The sequence below is a fragment of the Pectinophora gossypiella genome, chromosome 21, assembly GCF_024362695.1.
Source record: "Pectinophora gossypiella chromosome 21, ilPecGoss1.1, whole genome shotgun sequence".
Taxonomy (NCBI): Eukaryota; Metazoa; Arthropoda; class Insecta; order Lepidoptera; family Gelechiidae; genus Pectinophora; species Pectinophora gossypiella.
The window spans coordinates 7,475,989-7,492,182 of NC_065424.1; the positions used below are offsets into that span (position 1 = coordinate 7,475,989).

At 38.3% G+C, this 16,194-nt stretch overlaps 1 protein-coding gene across 2 annotated transcripts in view; it reads left to right on the forward strand.

Moving 5' to 3' along the window:
• The window catches only part of LOC126376588 (tubulin beta chain-like), a 39,926-nt gene extending 26,667 nt beyond the window's left edge, over positions 1 to 13,259 (forward strand). For both annotated transcript variants that reach the window (XM_050024076.1, XM_050024077.1), the window contains exons 2-4: positions 8,652 to 8,760; positions 10,575 to 10,735; positions 11,609 to 13,259. In XM_050024076.1, coding sequence (XP_049880033.1) covers positions 8,652 to 8,760; positions 10,575 to 10,735; positions 11,609 to 12,655 — 1,317 coding nt within the window. In that variant the 3' untranslated portion in view covers positions 12,656 to 13,259. The remainder of the gene's footprint in view (positions 1 to 8,651; positions 8,761 to 10,574; positions 10,736 to 11,608) is intronic.
• The last annotated feature ends 2,935 nt before the right edge of the window (positions 13,260 to 16,194 follow it).

Sequence of the window (16,194 nt, forward strand, 5' to 3'; positions counted from 1 at the left end):
GGAGAATATTGACAGATCATATCCTTTTAGAATAAAGGAAGTATTTGGGATTTGGAATGTCGACAAATAACTCCTTTCAAAATCGTTAAGGATAAGTATTGCCAAATGTCGCGTCTTCCTCTCGTAATAAGTTTGGAGTCTAAAAAGGACATATTTTTAGACGTGACTTATTGTAGATTTGCCGCAGATGGCATTAACTACTTGGCCAGACAAATGGGGAACGCTGAAGGCTCTCACCCGGTTCAACGTTTAAGACAATAAGCCTGAGGGTGCCCAGTTCTAAAAAGGACAGATTGACACAATTTATCAAGGAAATGGTCTCAATTTTTATCCGGAATGAAATTACTTAATTGAAATAAATTGAGTTTTTGTTAAAGAGATTCACATCAGAATGGTATTTTTCAAAAACGCGCTTATGTAGTTTTCAATGGCGTCGATATATAACTGGTGGAATTCTTTAAATAAAAATATTAAACCAATCCCGATCCCTGCCTCTTAAAAGACTCTTTGTGTGGAACTGGCCAACGGGTAGGGTTACAGTTTATAAATGGCGACGATCCAAAATAAGATGCGCTGCAGTCGCATGCGCCTGTCAGCGACCGCACTGCAATAAGGAAAAATAAAATCTATTCTATTTTCAAAATACTAAGCTCTGGGAGACGTGAGGACTAAAAAGGAAGTTCGTGTCTTGATACTTTGAAAGAGGGATTTACTGATATACTTAGTTTTGTTAGCGAGTAATCTGTATTTAAGGCGGCTCATAAAAGCCAGAGGGGTGTTCATAATTCAGTTTCTATCATGACAGATAGATCCTATCCTATGGTTGGCTAAAATATCTATGAATTTATAGGAATTGCAAGTTTCGGCCAATCACAGGATTATTTCTTGATTATATAGAAAAAAGAAAATGCTTTTTGTTAGTTTTAGATGTGTCTTTATTAAGTAAATACATTTTCTTAATTTGTTTTTCACCTAGGATATAATACCCAATTCTAGCTCAAAGATTTCACGGGTCGTCGATTGTCAAGCACTCGTCAATGCTTTCACGGACTGCTTTCACTGAATTTACGTAGATTGACAGATTGACTTTCACCTTATTAGGTTTACAATTTCAGAATCGAGAAGTAACTTATTGTTCTCCTTAACTGTTTTAAGAGTGAACTGCAAAACTAATTACCTACTTAGGTTGGATTTGCATGCAAAAAAAGACTTAATTTATTCTTCAATATTACAATTTTTTTATAAATAATAAAGTATTCGGATATAAATACTGAAAAATAAGAATAAAAACAACACCAGCTTTTTATAAATAGAATAGCTTCCAGCGCGCCACTGAGGCAGAGCGCCCAAAACGCTGGCAGCTAAAACAATAAAAAATAATAAGATACTTAGATAGTGGCAGAAGGCAAGAGGGAAACCACTGCTCTATTTTTCCCTACAAAGTAGCATGAAGGATGCGACACCTACAAGAACGTGGCTCTTAAATTAGTTATGATGACTTAATTACTTAGTGTAACTATAGTAAAAATTCTTGAATTATGCGTTAGCTTCTCAGTCCCGTAGGTATCTTTTGGTTTTCATTTTTATTGTAATAAAGTGTAGTTTAGGTGTAGTGTAAGTGTAGTGTGCGGGGTGTAAAGCACTTAGTTTTACAGGCCAGTGTAGTTACGATGAACAACGCAGACATAAAATCTAGTTCAATTCAAAAGAACTTTAACAATAACAAACAGAGCATAGAGCGATCAATAGAACTGAATATTAAAAGTCCAATTTCAAAAGTCTAGACTAGAGTGAAAGCATGATCGATCCGAATTCCGGTAATTTGACCGGTACCGGTGCGGTCTACCGGTGATTCAATGACCGGTAGGCGTTGCTACGGCTTCCCTAATTACTTTTACGAACTGCGACATGGGGTTAGAACTGTGCTTGACCGGGAAAGGGTGACAGGTAAGATTGATTCGCGCTAAAATATTTTTTTTTTTAGCTACCCATTGCAATACAATACAATACAAATACACTTTATTGCACCAAAATAAAAAGAAATAATTACAAAAAGAATCTTAACTAAGTACATGGGAAATGGCGGCCTTATCGCTTAAAACGATTTCTTGCAGACAACCATAAGGCGAGGAAAAATGTAAAAAATAAAATAATTGAAAGACAAAAAAGAAACGATTGCAATAAGTACATATTTTTCTTAAATCGTGCAACTTCCCTATATAATAAAAACTACGGGGTATATTCCTCAGCTGGTATTTGGCAGAAAAGAATTAGCAAGTTTATTTGGTAGAACGTTTGCCTCTCACTTTGAGGTCGCAAGTTCGAATCTAGCACAGACCTAAACCAATGATTGTCGAATTTGTTTTCGAATTCATGTTTGGATCATACTTAAATGATTATCACGTGCTCAGCGGTGAAGGAAAACATCGTGAGGAAACCCACATTCTCGAGAAATGCATTTTCGGAGGTATGTGACCTAACCTGTATCGGGCTGGTTTTCCCTTCGCGGGTTGGAAGGTCAGACAGGCGGTCGCTTTAAAAAACCGGACCTATCAAATCTTCAAGTTAGGTAAGCGGACCCTGTGAATAACGGGATAATGCTAGGGAGATGATGATTAGGTTCTTAATAAAATATGACCCCGGCCAAGTACGGTCACGAGTACTAAAATGTATACAATTTGCATCCATGTCACATTAACTTTTTTGACAATTTAAACCGTAAGCCTCATTGAATGTCAAATATGATAGTGCGACAGGGTTCTAAAGTGGGCAAATCTACTAAAGCCATATAAAAAAATGACTTAAAATAATATTCCTTACGCGGCCTTTTATTACAATAATAATTCTACTTATATCTCCAAGTCGCATCTCAAACATCATAAGCCTCAAGACATGTTGATATGTTAATTGAGGCGATGCCCGTATCACACGAGCAATCGTATTCAATCCATTGTCATTTGATTGAACCAATTGATTCAATTGACGGCTGAAGATGTAAATACAAGACAATCAAATAATCAATGGGGTTAATATCTTATGTTAATCTTAAAAAGTCGAAATGCTTTCGTATGATTCAATTCAATTCATTTATTTGCGAATAACCAATGTGTACACCAGGGTGGATGAGGCTGGTATTCCACCTCACAACCCACACGGATAAGAAGAAAACCAATATATACATGAGATGTAAATTAATATAAGACATAATCATTATATTTAAAGTTACAATATTAGATTACATTGACTATATAAAAACATAGATCAGATTCAGATTTGATGTTCAGTACTTACTTAGTTCTTCTCTTCTTTCGTGTGAGCTGTAAGGGCAATGACCGATCTTATCAACCCTGCTGTCAGGGTTACCATTGAGCCGCCGAAGGCCCTGATGTAACGACTACATATTTACCTATCTAAATAGCTGTCAGGACCAAATATTTAATGTGCCCTCCGAAGAACTTATCAATCATTACTTTCGGACAATCGGGTGATCAGTCTGTACTTAACAAACTAGGGATCACAAAGTGATTTTTGTGTTTCTCCGCCGGGAATCGAACTCGGGACCTCCGGATCTTAAGCGCAATGCTCAAGTACTGATTTTGTATAACTTGAGCGAATCAACTTGCCACCCTGGACACTTCATACAAAACACCTCATTTCACACAGACACTACACATTGACGTTATCGTACACGCGCATCTGTGTGTGTGACGTCTGGCGCTCATACGATTGAAGACTAAAGTAAGACTGAGGGGGGGTTAAGGTAAACGTAACTCAGCCGCTGGTGGGGAGCGGAGAGTGGCCGTTCTATACGTAGTATTATTTCTTACTCTACGCTATGGGTGAGAGCACTCAGCGCTTCCCATTTGTCTGGCTATGTACTGAACTGAATGTCATTAGAAGCAAATAAAAATGAGTCACACCATAAAAATACACGCGACTGTAATCTACTCTAATCTACAGTATGTTAACCCCAATGCGACAAATTCAACCCACATGGAACACTGAACTGTACATGAATAATTCGTTTGGACTGAACAGTTTTTTTTTGACGTGACTTATTGTAGATTTGCCGCAGATGGCATTAACTACTTGGCGGGACAAATGGGGAGCGCTGAAGGCTGTCACCCGGTATAACGTTTAAGACAACAGGCCTGAGGGTGCCCAGTTGGGCAACAGTCATAGAGTAATATTGTGTATAGAACGGTAACTCCCCGCCCCTCACCAATTCGCTTCGGGCGCCGAGCTAGATTTTCCTCACCCCCTCTAGGTTTTACTTTATGTAACACCCAGAAGTGGTGAGGTATAGATTTATCTAGCTGCGAATTGTTGCGGGGCGGACAGTTACCGTTCATACATAATATCTCTCTTTATTTAAAAACTGCGCTCTTGTCGGTGGAGTAATCGCCATTCCTCTATTCTTCCCGCCAAATCCTTCACCTCCTGATACGGACAGGACCTGCACCTTCTCTTTTATTTGTTTCATAAATATTCTTCTAGGTCTATCCCTTCCTCTTTTCCCTTAAATTTTTCCTTCTATGATGTTTGTCATAAATGAATCGTGTCGTATCGTACCCCGGAGCACAATAAAGAATAATACATAATCCACCTTTCAAATAAAAAATAAGCCAGGGATGAACGTGGGTTTAAGTATTTGACAGCCTAGATAGTGTTTCGTTCAGATCCATCATTATCTCCATACCGTTATCCCGTTATCACAGGGTCCGCTTACCTAATCTGAAGATTTTACAGGTCTGGTTGACAGGAGCGACTGCCTGTCTGACCTACCAACTCGCGAAGGGAAAACCAGCCCAATACAGCTGAGGCACCACAGAAATGCATTTCTTTGGTATGCGGGTTTCCTCACGATGTTTTCCCTTCATTTGATAACCATTTTCGAAAATCATAGGTTAATCATAGGCCCGTGCTGGATTCGAACTTGCGACCTTACAGTGAGAGTCAAGCTTTCTTCCGACTGGGTTACCACGGCTGGCTGTTTCGTTCAGATACAATACAATATTCATCATCATACTGTCCAGTCCGCACGCGATAGGTCAGCTCGATTCAACATCGGACATTGGATTTGTTACTCTTATCGATTCATTTTCCGAATACTTTCCGACACTAACCCGAGGTTAATGAACTGGGGGGTTAAAAGGGCCACATCAAAGCAGTTCATCTAAAAAAGCAATATTGCTATTTGACAGTTGTGTGCATTGCGCACTTTCTTTTAATATATATGCATAACATAACATAACAAACATAAATAGCCTATATACGTCCCACTGCTGGGCACAGGCCTCCTCTCAATCAACCGGAGAGGGTTATATATATGCGCAAATGTCAAATAGCAATATTGCTTTTTTAGATGAATTGCTTGGATGTGGCCTTTTTAACCCCCCAGTAGGGCTAACACACGCAACGTGGTAAAATTTTAACATGGTCATTTTATAGAATCTGACGAAATAATTATATCGTTTTGTCGATTGGTGCTAATATGTGAACCCAAATAAGTCATGTCGTTCTTTCAAAATACAAACTAAATCACGTGCCACGCATGTTAGGGGAAAATACAAATTTATCGATTTCGACAAAGTTATTGAATCGATCGATAGTTTTATCACGTTGCACATGTTGTTGAAACTGTAGAAAATGGACCTTATTATTACTGCTATCGTTATTAGGGTCGTATGATCACAATGCAATATTATTAATAAGGTCGATTTTTCTAAACTTCGTCGGCAATAATGTATACTGCATCCACCAATACAATACATACACCTACCAATTACATACCAATATAGTAATCTATTCTATTTGCATATATATTTTTATTTATACTAACAATTATGATTTAACCCCTTGGCATACTAGATACTACTGATTTTCATAATCATAATCATTTATTTGTGAAACATGTGTAACATAACAATGATCTTACAATTTATATTTTGAGTTTCAACATGTCCAGCCTGATCGGCATACAAATATTTAACACAAAAATGTCTATTTAGATGCTTATAAAAAATATCAATAATAATAAAATACATTAAAATAAATCGGAAACACATTTATAAAATATTAATATTAAACAAAGCAACGTCAACAAAGTAGTAATAATTCAATAATAATAATGTCAAATATTAGAATAACAATAGTAAAAAAATATTCAATTCCCAATTCAGTATCTGTCATTTAAATATGAATTAATGCTATAATAACATTTATTTACCAAATGTTCATACAATTTCCGTTTGAAAAGTATTATATTATCAATTTTATGTATACTTAAAGGCAGATGATTATAAATCTTAGCACACATATTTAATATACTTTTACTGAATAGAGCACTTTTGCTAAGATGTGAAATATGGATTTTACCTTCATAACGTTTACTTCTGACTTTTTCGAACATGTCAAGGTTAGTTTTTACAAATATAGAAACTTCTAGAACATATAAACTAGATAGAGTTAACAGGTTCAGCCTCTTAAAGTAGGGTTCACAAGTATCAGTAGGCTTTAAACCACAGACAGATCGAAGACATTTTTTTTGTGCAACAAAAGCATCTCCCCTATCCGTGGACATGCCCCAAAATATTAAACCATATCTGAGGATTGATTCTACGTGTGCTCGATATGATATTAAGACCGTCGATTGATTTGCAACCTTTGATAGTTGTTTTAACGCAAAAGAATATCGACTAAGGCGGTCACTTACACTTATTATGTGAGCTTTCCAGTTTGTTTGCGAGTCTATATTAACTCCTAAAAAGCGAGTTTCATCAATTTCTTCTATTATTTCAGAATTATATTGAATATTAAGTTCCGTATTTGGTTGCTTTCTATTGTAAAAACGCATATATTTAGTTTTTTGTACATTCAGATGTAGGTTATTTGAATTCAACCATTGAGATATTTTATTTAGTGTCTCGTTGATGTCAACTTCGAGCAATTTCTCAGCTGGGTTTGAGAAGATTACAGTACTATCATCTGCATAAAGTATGATGTCCCTGTCAATGGAAGTCGGAAAGTCGTTAAAATATATTAAAAACAGAAGTGGACCAAGTATGCTTCCCTGCGGCACACCAGCAGAAACCTTTCTGTACTCTGAAAGATATTTTGATTCTTGTTTTGTCATATTATACTTTGTTAACTTTACTATTTATTTTTTCATTTTTAAACAATTCACGGCACGGTTTTTTGTTGGCACGTTCAATTCATTTATTACCAATTGATAATAATTTATTACTAATAATTTAAGTAATTTGGGTACTGGCGGAATATCAGTGTTGGTGAGAGTGGATACTCCTACCATACTCTTAGCAACAATATGCTGAGTCAGTCCCATTTCCCTAGGCAGTGTTAGCTACAAGTCACAAATTGTTAATCTTAATTTATGTACATGCTTTTGTAACCTTCACTGTTTTGGGAATAAAGTTATTCTATTCTATTCTAATGTTGTCTATGGTGTGATCGTGGTTTTACCGTTGTATCTCCACGGTATTCCGTTAATCAGCATACGACCCTACAATAACGATCGTAGTTCAGTAATAATAAGGTAATCAGAAATCAGAATCATTTATTCAACGTTATTACCAGGGATAAACTTGTTGAAGGTCAATTAAACATTTTGGAATTTACGTCATTTCGCAAGGTGTTATGGCTGAGGAGAAGAAATGACAAGAAATTGCAACAGCAACAAATCTTTTAAATCAATGAGGGTTGCATTATAAGTTATTTAATAACTAGAGGAACACATTCAATAGGTACCAGACATTTTTATCATTTAGGTGATCATTAATCTTATAAGCTTTTTTACATAAAGTAAGCTTCACATGAGCTTTAAATTTATTTTCTGACAAATTTAAAATATTATCTAATATTTTATTGTAAAAACCCCAAAAATGATGAATTTAATTTACTTAATCTAGAATTTTGAATAGCAATTTTATTTTTATTTCTTGTATTGTACCTAAGTATGTTTTCACAGTTTCTCGGAAGGAGAATTTATGTTTTAATCCTAAATCATGATTGACGAATGTTGGATAGATCCCTCTTGAATGTTTTAAGTTTACGAATACCTCTAACCAGGCAAATAGGGCAAGTTGAGACATGTACGGCGTACGGACATGTTTCCTCTCCTCTGGGTATGGAGCACACGTTAGGGTTTTACGGTTATGAGTCACAAAAATGGGTTTACGAGCAGTTATGTGCCGTACGGAATGTTCCCACGTTGGGAACGGTCTCTGCAGTAAAAGGACGCAAAACTTATGTAAACAAGGCTTTATTACCTGACCTAACCTTTAGGCAGATAAGACCAGAGTACAATAAATAACATTTTGAAAAAGAAAAAAGGTCCTTACTATTAATTAACCTAGAATAAGGAATAATACTACGTATAGAACGGTAACTCTCCGCTCCCCACCAGCGACTGAGCTAGGTTTACCTCACCCCCTCGGTATAATAAGTTTTTTCTTTTTAATTATATATATGGGTTCTATATAAAAGTCTAATCTATCTGTACTAAATTTCATCAAAATCGGTTGAGTAGTTTTGGCGTGAGCCAAAACGAGCGAACAGACAGACAGTTTCACATGATACTATTAGTAGGGTTGACTATGACTTAACTAACCTATTCCTACCTTTGTCCTCAGTTCTGGGAGATAATCTCTGAGGAGCACGGTATCGACCCCGCCGGCGTGTACCGCGGTACCAGCGACTTGCAGCTCGAGAGGATCTCTGTATACTACAATGAGGCCTCTGGTCAGTATATTAATAAATAAAAAAATAAAAAATCTCCAGTAGGTATTCTCCAGTACAATATCGAAATTGTGGACCTCCCAGTAAGCAATTTAATATGCTCGTGTCGGGAGATATATTTACTCCATATTTAGGTACATTACAGTCTGTGCTTCGGAAGGCACGTTAATTCGTCGGTCTCGGTTACTACTTACTATAAGGTGCAAAATTCCAATCAGTTTCTTGCAAAGTAATAAATTAACTGGTTGCACTTAGGACCTCCTGGTTACATGTCGTTTCTGTAATAGGCCTAGATTATTTGAACTAGATTATCCCCGAAAAGAGTTAACACAAATTAGAAGATTACCGTCTCGGGCCAATGGCCCCGTAAACCATACTTAACAGGTCATTCGCCATAATTGTTATAACGTCATAATCATTGTGACAATAACGGTATAATTGGATGATAGCGCGAATTCAAAGGATTAAGGTCCATCTGTGGGTTGTTTAAAAATCAAAAATGTGCTTATGAGTAACAGAAATGATGCAAAATAAGTTTTAACAAATTGAATGGAGGTTCTCAAACTAGACGGAGCCTGTATCTTGGGAAACCGTTGGTAATTACAAGTAAGTTTGTGTTAGTTCACATTTTAGGTGTCTAGGGAAAAAATATTGTATGGTATACTCAGATAGACAGATTAAAAGAACATAAATTATTAGATGACTTTTTTTGGTTGATTGGTATTCCACCTTACAAGCCACACGATAAGAATAAGATTAGATGGGCAGAGACCGTTCAGGCTACGCTCGACGCTACGACGCTAAAATCAAAGAAACCTACGGAATTTGGACAGATTTTTACTAGTTTTTCACGTTTGCAGTATTTTTACATTTGTATGGTATTTTTTTCAGTGGTGCATGCCCGGTCTGACACCCGGATCTTAACCGCCCTTTTCTACTCCTTATTTTTCGTAAAAAATTTGGCGTAAAATCCATCCAATATAACATAACATCCTCTCGGCCACTACAGTGCAGTACCGACCACCTGCGCAGGCGCATTGCACGCTCGACCGCACTAACTGTCGCGGTACTGTTATATCTCGCCACCGATCATTAAGTACTCTGACTTTATCACTGCGAATATCATACACTTATTTTAACACTATTTGAGCAAAAAAGTATCTGTTATGAAGCTTTTATGGCAGACTGGGGGAAAGAGAAGGATATAATTAGCACAGATTTACTATGGTGTACAGCCATGTCATGACTTCATGAGCATTACCATGCTTCCCCTTTAAACCCTGTCACATTAACGTATTCGGAATTTTAGTAAGATTTACACTTCAATTTGTCAAAAAGTTAATGTGACATGGTACTAAAGTGTTTGTACACCTCGCGGCGAGTTGTCCCGTTGATTACTTACGTAAGTACCTTCTGTTTTTCACAACTGTGAACAGAAGTCTTTGCGAAAAGTTTATCGCTGAATATAGAACAGCGTTATTCATTAAATACTGTGGGATATAGCATATTTTTTACGTTACTCACGGTATCATTTATGTACCAAAAGTCGCGGTTGGAAAGTTTCTAGTAGGATTATTTATCTTGACCGTAGTAAGTGGAATTCCGAGGTATGTGCCTACCCCGTGAAATAGGCGTGACGTAACACACACAAAATTTAATTATTTTTATTTTTAAAATATTCCTTCAAATTATAATAACATTTGTTTATAAGCCATTTCGTTAGGTTAATTTACTACGATTTTGACACACCTTCGCTTCCACCACTCTCGTTAAATACTTCATGCATGTGTAAATATGTATATCGTTGTTGTCAACAGTTGCGACGAAGGAGAGCGGCGGGAAGTACGTCCCCCGCGCCATCCTGCTCGACCTTGAGCCGGGCACCATGGACGCCGTGCGCTCCGGCGGCTACGGCCAGCTCTTCCGCCCAGACAACTTCGTCTTCGGCCAGTCCGGCGCCGGCAACAACTGGGCCAAGGTACGAAAAGGCCAAGGACCGCAATCGTGATAATTCCTGTAAACACCATCCAATTTTATTTTAAGTTATATCTGTCATTTTCTTATCCGCCGAAAAGGAAAGGGACGAGTAATCGATAAGCATAATATTTATAGAACACACATCAATTTTAAGCACAAATCTGACACAACCTATAAAAAAATTGCATTGGCTAATAACCCGACAGAATTATGTTGACAGCACACGTCAAACGGTTTGCATACCAGCGAGATACCTTTTACGCCCGGGTTATTCATTCTTTACTCATTCTTCCTAAAATTAAGAGCTGTCAATCATCCGTCCCTTTCCGTGTCGGCGGGTAAGAAAATGACAGGTATAACTTAAAGTAAAATTAGGTGTCTGCAGGAATCACGTCCATTATAACACTGCACCCCTCAATACGGTTTCAATAGGCTAGTTTAGAACTAGTCAAATCAGTAGACAAACGTGATAGGTGGTAAGCCGTATCGCCGTCTATAATGGCCAACTGATTGATAACTGCATCATCAGCCCATTAACGTCCCCACTGCTGGGGCACGGCCCTTCCTTATGGATGGATAGAGAGATCGGGCCTTAAACCATCACGCGGGCCCAGTGCGGATTAACGACTGCTTAACGTGCCTTCCGAATCACGGAGGAGCTCGAGATGAAAGCTTTTTTTTTGTGGTCACCCATCCTATGACCGGCCTTTGCGAAAGGTGCTTAACTTCAACAATCGCAGACCGAGCGCGTTTACCGCTGCGCCACGGAGCTCCTGATAACTGCACTTAAGATAAATTAATAATTCATTGGTGTAAATCCAAGGTGTCAGGATCAGTGTCATTTTTTACTGATGTGTGATATGTTTCTTTGCAGGGACACTACACCGAGGGCGCGGAGCTAGTAGACGCGGTCCTCGACGTCGTCCGCAAGGAGTGCGAGAACTGCGACTGCCTCCAGGGCTTCCAACTCACACACTCGCTCGGCGGCGGTACCGGCTCCGGCATGGGCACCCTCCTTATCTCCAAAATCAGAGAAGAGTACCCCGACAGAATCATGAACACATACTCAGTCGTCCCCTCGCCCAAAGTGTCAGATACAGTAGTAGAACCTTACAACGCTGTGCTGTCAATCCACCAGCTAGTCGAAAATACCGATGAGACATACTGCATAGACAACGAAGCCCTATACGACATCTGCTACAGAACCCTGAAGGTGCCCAATCCGACGTACGGAGATCTGAACCACTTAGTATCGTTGACTATGTCCGGAGTAACAACTTGTTTGAGGTTCCCTGGTCAGCTGAACGCCGATTTGAGGAAGTTAGCAGTGAATATGGTGCCTTTCCCGCGTCTGCACTTCTTCATGCCTGGGTTCGCGCCACTCACGTCTCGCGGCAGTCAGCAGTACCGCGCACTCACCGTGCCCGAGCTCACCCAGCAGATGTTCGACGCCAAGAACATGATGGCCGCCTGCGACCCCCGCCACGGTCGCTACCTCACCGTCGCCGCCATCTTCCGTGGCCGCATGTCCATGAAGGAGGTCGACGAGCAGATGCTGTCGATTCAAAACAAGAACAGCAGCTTCTTCGTGGAATGGATCCCGAACAACGTCAAAACCGCCGTCTGCGATATCCCTCCAAAGGGTCTGAAGATGTCGTCGACCTTCATTGGGAACACGACGGCGATTCAGGAGTTGTTCAAGCGTATTTCTGAGCAGTTCACCGCTATGTTCAGACGCAAGGCGTTCTTGCATTGGTACACTGGTGAGGGTATGGATGAGATGGAGTTTAGCGAGGCGGAGAGCAACGTCAACGACCTGGTGTCCGAGTACCAGCAGTACCAGGAGGCTACGGCTGAGGATGACACGGAGTTTGACCAGGAGGACATGGAGGAGCTGCAGCAGGACGAGCAACACGATTAGATGAGACTGATGCCCTGGTCGGTCTACATGCAATACTTAGAACTAGACTCAACAAGTATTGACACTGCTACTATATTCGTGGATGGACAGTCAGCGTGTAAACCGAACCATTTTATTTCTTGATACAATCTCGAATTTTTTACCAATAATGATAATATTTCAATTCGATTAAGTATATTAGTAATACCGAATCAATGAATTTTAAATCGACTGTTAGATCGCGAGTAAAGCACGAACTTATTTTTGTGCAAGTTCGTATAAACTTGTATGGAAATCTTTAAAGATTGGTTCTCTTTACGCCCGCAGGGCGGCGCTGTTCGTACTTCCATACATTTATATACGAACTTATACGATAGGTGGTAATATATTCGTGCTTTTGCTATAGATCTCGCATTTAAGTTCGTCAATGTACAATTGATGAGCTATCGAAGTGCAAATAACATACATAGTATTATACTCGTGTTTTTAAAAAGATTTTTTACCAAAAAATTTAAAATCAGAAGCTATTTAATAAGGAACGTACCAATCCGTGCATTTCTTAGCTTAAGTTATTGTATTGTATGCTTTTATATACTAATTTATAAATAAATGTTTTTAAACAATACATGGGTCTTTTCCTGTAGATAAAAAGTCAATTTTCCTTCTCAGCACACTTAATATAACATAATCATCACTTATTTAAGAGCCACGCTCTTGTCGGTGTAGCATTCTCCATGCTACTTTTTTAGAGAAAAATAGGGCAGTGGTTTCCCTCTTGCCTTCCGCCCCGCAGTACTCTGTCTGACGCGTGTGGGGTGGAGCCCGGAGTACTAGTGGGGTTGGTGCTCACATCATTGCAATAAGATATATTGACTCAAATATGTATAAATCGTCACCACCGTGAAAAAAGAGGGTCACCAGGTCGCAGCGCAGACAACCTCAGTCTATCTCCGTAGAGAATTAGATAAAATTGCAGTGTCCACCCATGACCCAGTCTGTCGCCCAGGGGGAGTAATTGCCTCCCATGAATCCTGGATGGTGGGAAATAGGCGTGAGTTTATACACATCAGTCTCTCTTTATTTAAGAGCTGCGCTCTTGTCGGTGGAGTAATCGCCACATAAGTATGTATGTGTACATTGCATACATAAGTATGTATGCAAAATAAAAAACCGTATTAATAGACAAATATTTAATTTTCCTCATAACGTTTCTACTTCATAAGACTTATCATTAATTAACTACGTATGGCTACGTACTGTATTTACATTGATGAACACAACATTATGTTCCGACAGTATTTAACAAACATGGACGGTATGTGTTATTTGTATATCATAATAAAATCGATTAATAAAGATATAAAACCCCACCACCATAATGTTTATTCCACGGAGTAGAAGTTGGAGACGCGAATTTTATATGAGAACTGCTGTCGCCGGTTCAACCCCACTCTCTTTTACTACTTCTCCTGCAAACAGATAACTGCTAAGATAGCTGTTTCTGAAATTACGTAGCACATAGCCACTACTGGCAATGTGTATTTTATGTAAAAGGCTGCAATTTTATCATTATAAAATAGCCGATCATACTAAAGTTTTTAGCTTTCCTGTGATAAGGAGGTATCTCCTTGCATGATAGACGATATTTGGCTTTTCGCCTAGCAGATTATAATACACAAGACGACCTTTTAATATACTATCGCGGCGCTCTGTGGGTCGTAAAGTTTACGGACGAGTGTAGTGCAAAGTTGAAGTATGAACTATTTTCTCATACTTGTATGGCGCGCTCTCTCTCTAACTTGTATCTGTGCCCAGTTAATGGCAATAGCCTCACCCACTATTGCATTGGACTTAAACATAGCTGGCGAAGAGTGGCTGTCTTTACTATACACCTCTGCCTTCTTCACTTGCTATGTTATGTGAAAAAAAATGCATTTACTATTTTAAAGAACAAACCGTCCAATTTGAAAAATCTATCGAATTAACATATCAGACTCACTTGAATAAATGTACAACATCGGCGTTTGGGATCGTGTGAAATATTTTAGTTTCGTAAGAGTATAAGGGGTTAAAAAGGCCACATTGAAGCTATTTCACATTTACGCATAAAAAAATAAGAACGTAATGTCAGCAAATGTCGAGGATACTAGAAGCTCAAATGTAGGCGGTAGCACTGTTCAGTGTTCCATCATTTTGACAGTTCTCCATACTGTCTAGTTAAAATTAGCGATAAATTGCTATATATAAAATGTGGAGTAACGTGTATCTCGTCTGAAGGATGAGTTACGAAAAGAAAAGCAACCATTCTATTGCAGTTTTGATTGAAAATAAGTTTTTCCAAGTTTTCTTCTTTCCGATCTTTAGGGAATAAATATAACACTATGTTTTTGCAGTTAAACTCTGCGCAAAGGGTTATAGTGTACAAATATAACCAAAAAAATATGTCTGTTTACTCAAATAGTATGGGGAACTGTCAATAATTTAAGAACACTCAACAGTAGCGACACCTGGGACCTGTTTAATAAAACTTACAATTGTAAATTACAATGAAAATTTGATGTACATTGCGTAGTGTGTGATCACAAATATTTTGCAGTTTCAAATTAGCTACGTAATGAACACCAAATTGTCGTTGTAATTTACAATTGTAAGTTTTATTAAACAGGCCCCTGGTGGGAGAAATATGCAGTTTTTATCCATGATGCTTCATAGTAGTTTTGCTTCTTTTTAGCCCCCAACTTACAACACGCTGGTAAAAGGACACTAAAGTTTTTCTATTACATTTATATTAAAAGAAAAGGGTGCAATTTTTAACTTACCGGTGGCGTCATGAGCGCATTAGAACCCTGTCGCACTAACATATTTGACATTTAGTGACCCTTCCAGATCAATTTATCAAATAAGTAAATGTGACATGGTACTAAAGTGTACATTCATAACACACAGCGCATTAGTGACACCGTAACGAATACTAAGGGGATGATTCGGCTCATGATTCCGAGTTAATATCAAGTGGAATTTTCCGTCGCAAATATTGTGTTTATTAACATTATTTTGGGGCGGAAGGCAAGAGGGAAACTGCGCTGTTTTTCTCTAAAAAGTAGCATAGAGAATGCTACACCGACAAGAGCGTGGCTCTTAACTTAGTGATCAGGAAAATTGTTTTGAAGGAAAATTCCACTTGATATACAACTCACACCGTACTAAATAGAAAAACATACCAAAAATGCGCAAACAAAATTACGCCTAATTATGCGTAGGCTAAGCCTCTAAAGTATAAAACATTTAGGAATCGCATATGCTTTTATTCCATATTCCTATTGGTGTAAGTATCTAGAATTATTGTCATTTTCAATTATTATGAGTATTTCGAAACGCAAGGAACCGATATAAATGCGTGTAGCTCATAATATTCACAAATATAAAATAAACCAACTTACAAAGAAAAAGTGTTGACATAATTTAATGTGGGACTTTCCAATCGACGTTCCCCAAACACACGACAGATGGCGTTGTTGACTTTTAACGTGATAATTTAATTACCTATTTTCTCATTACTG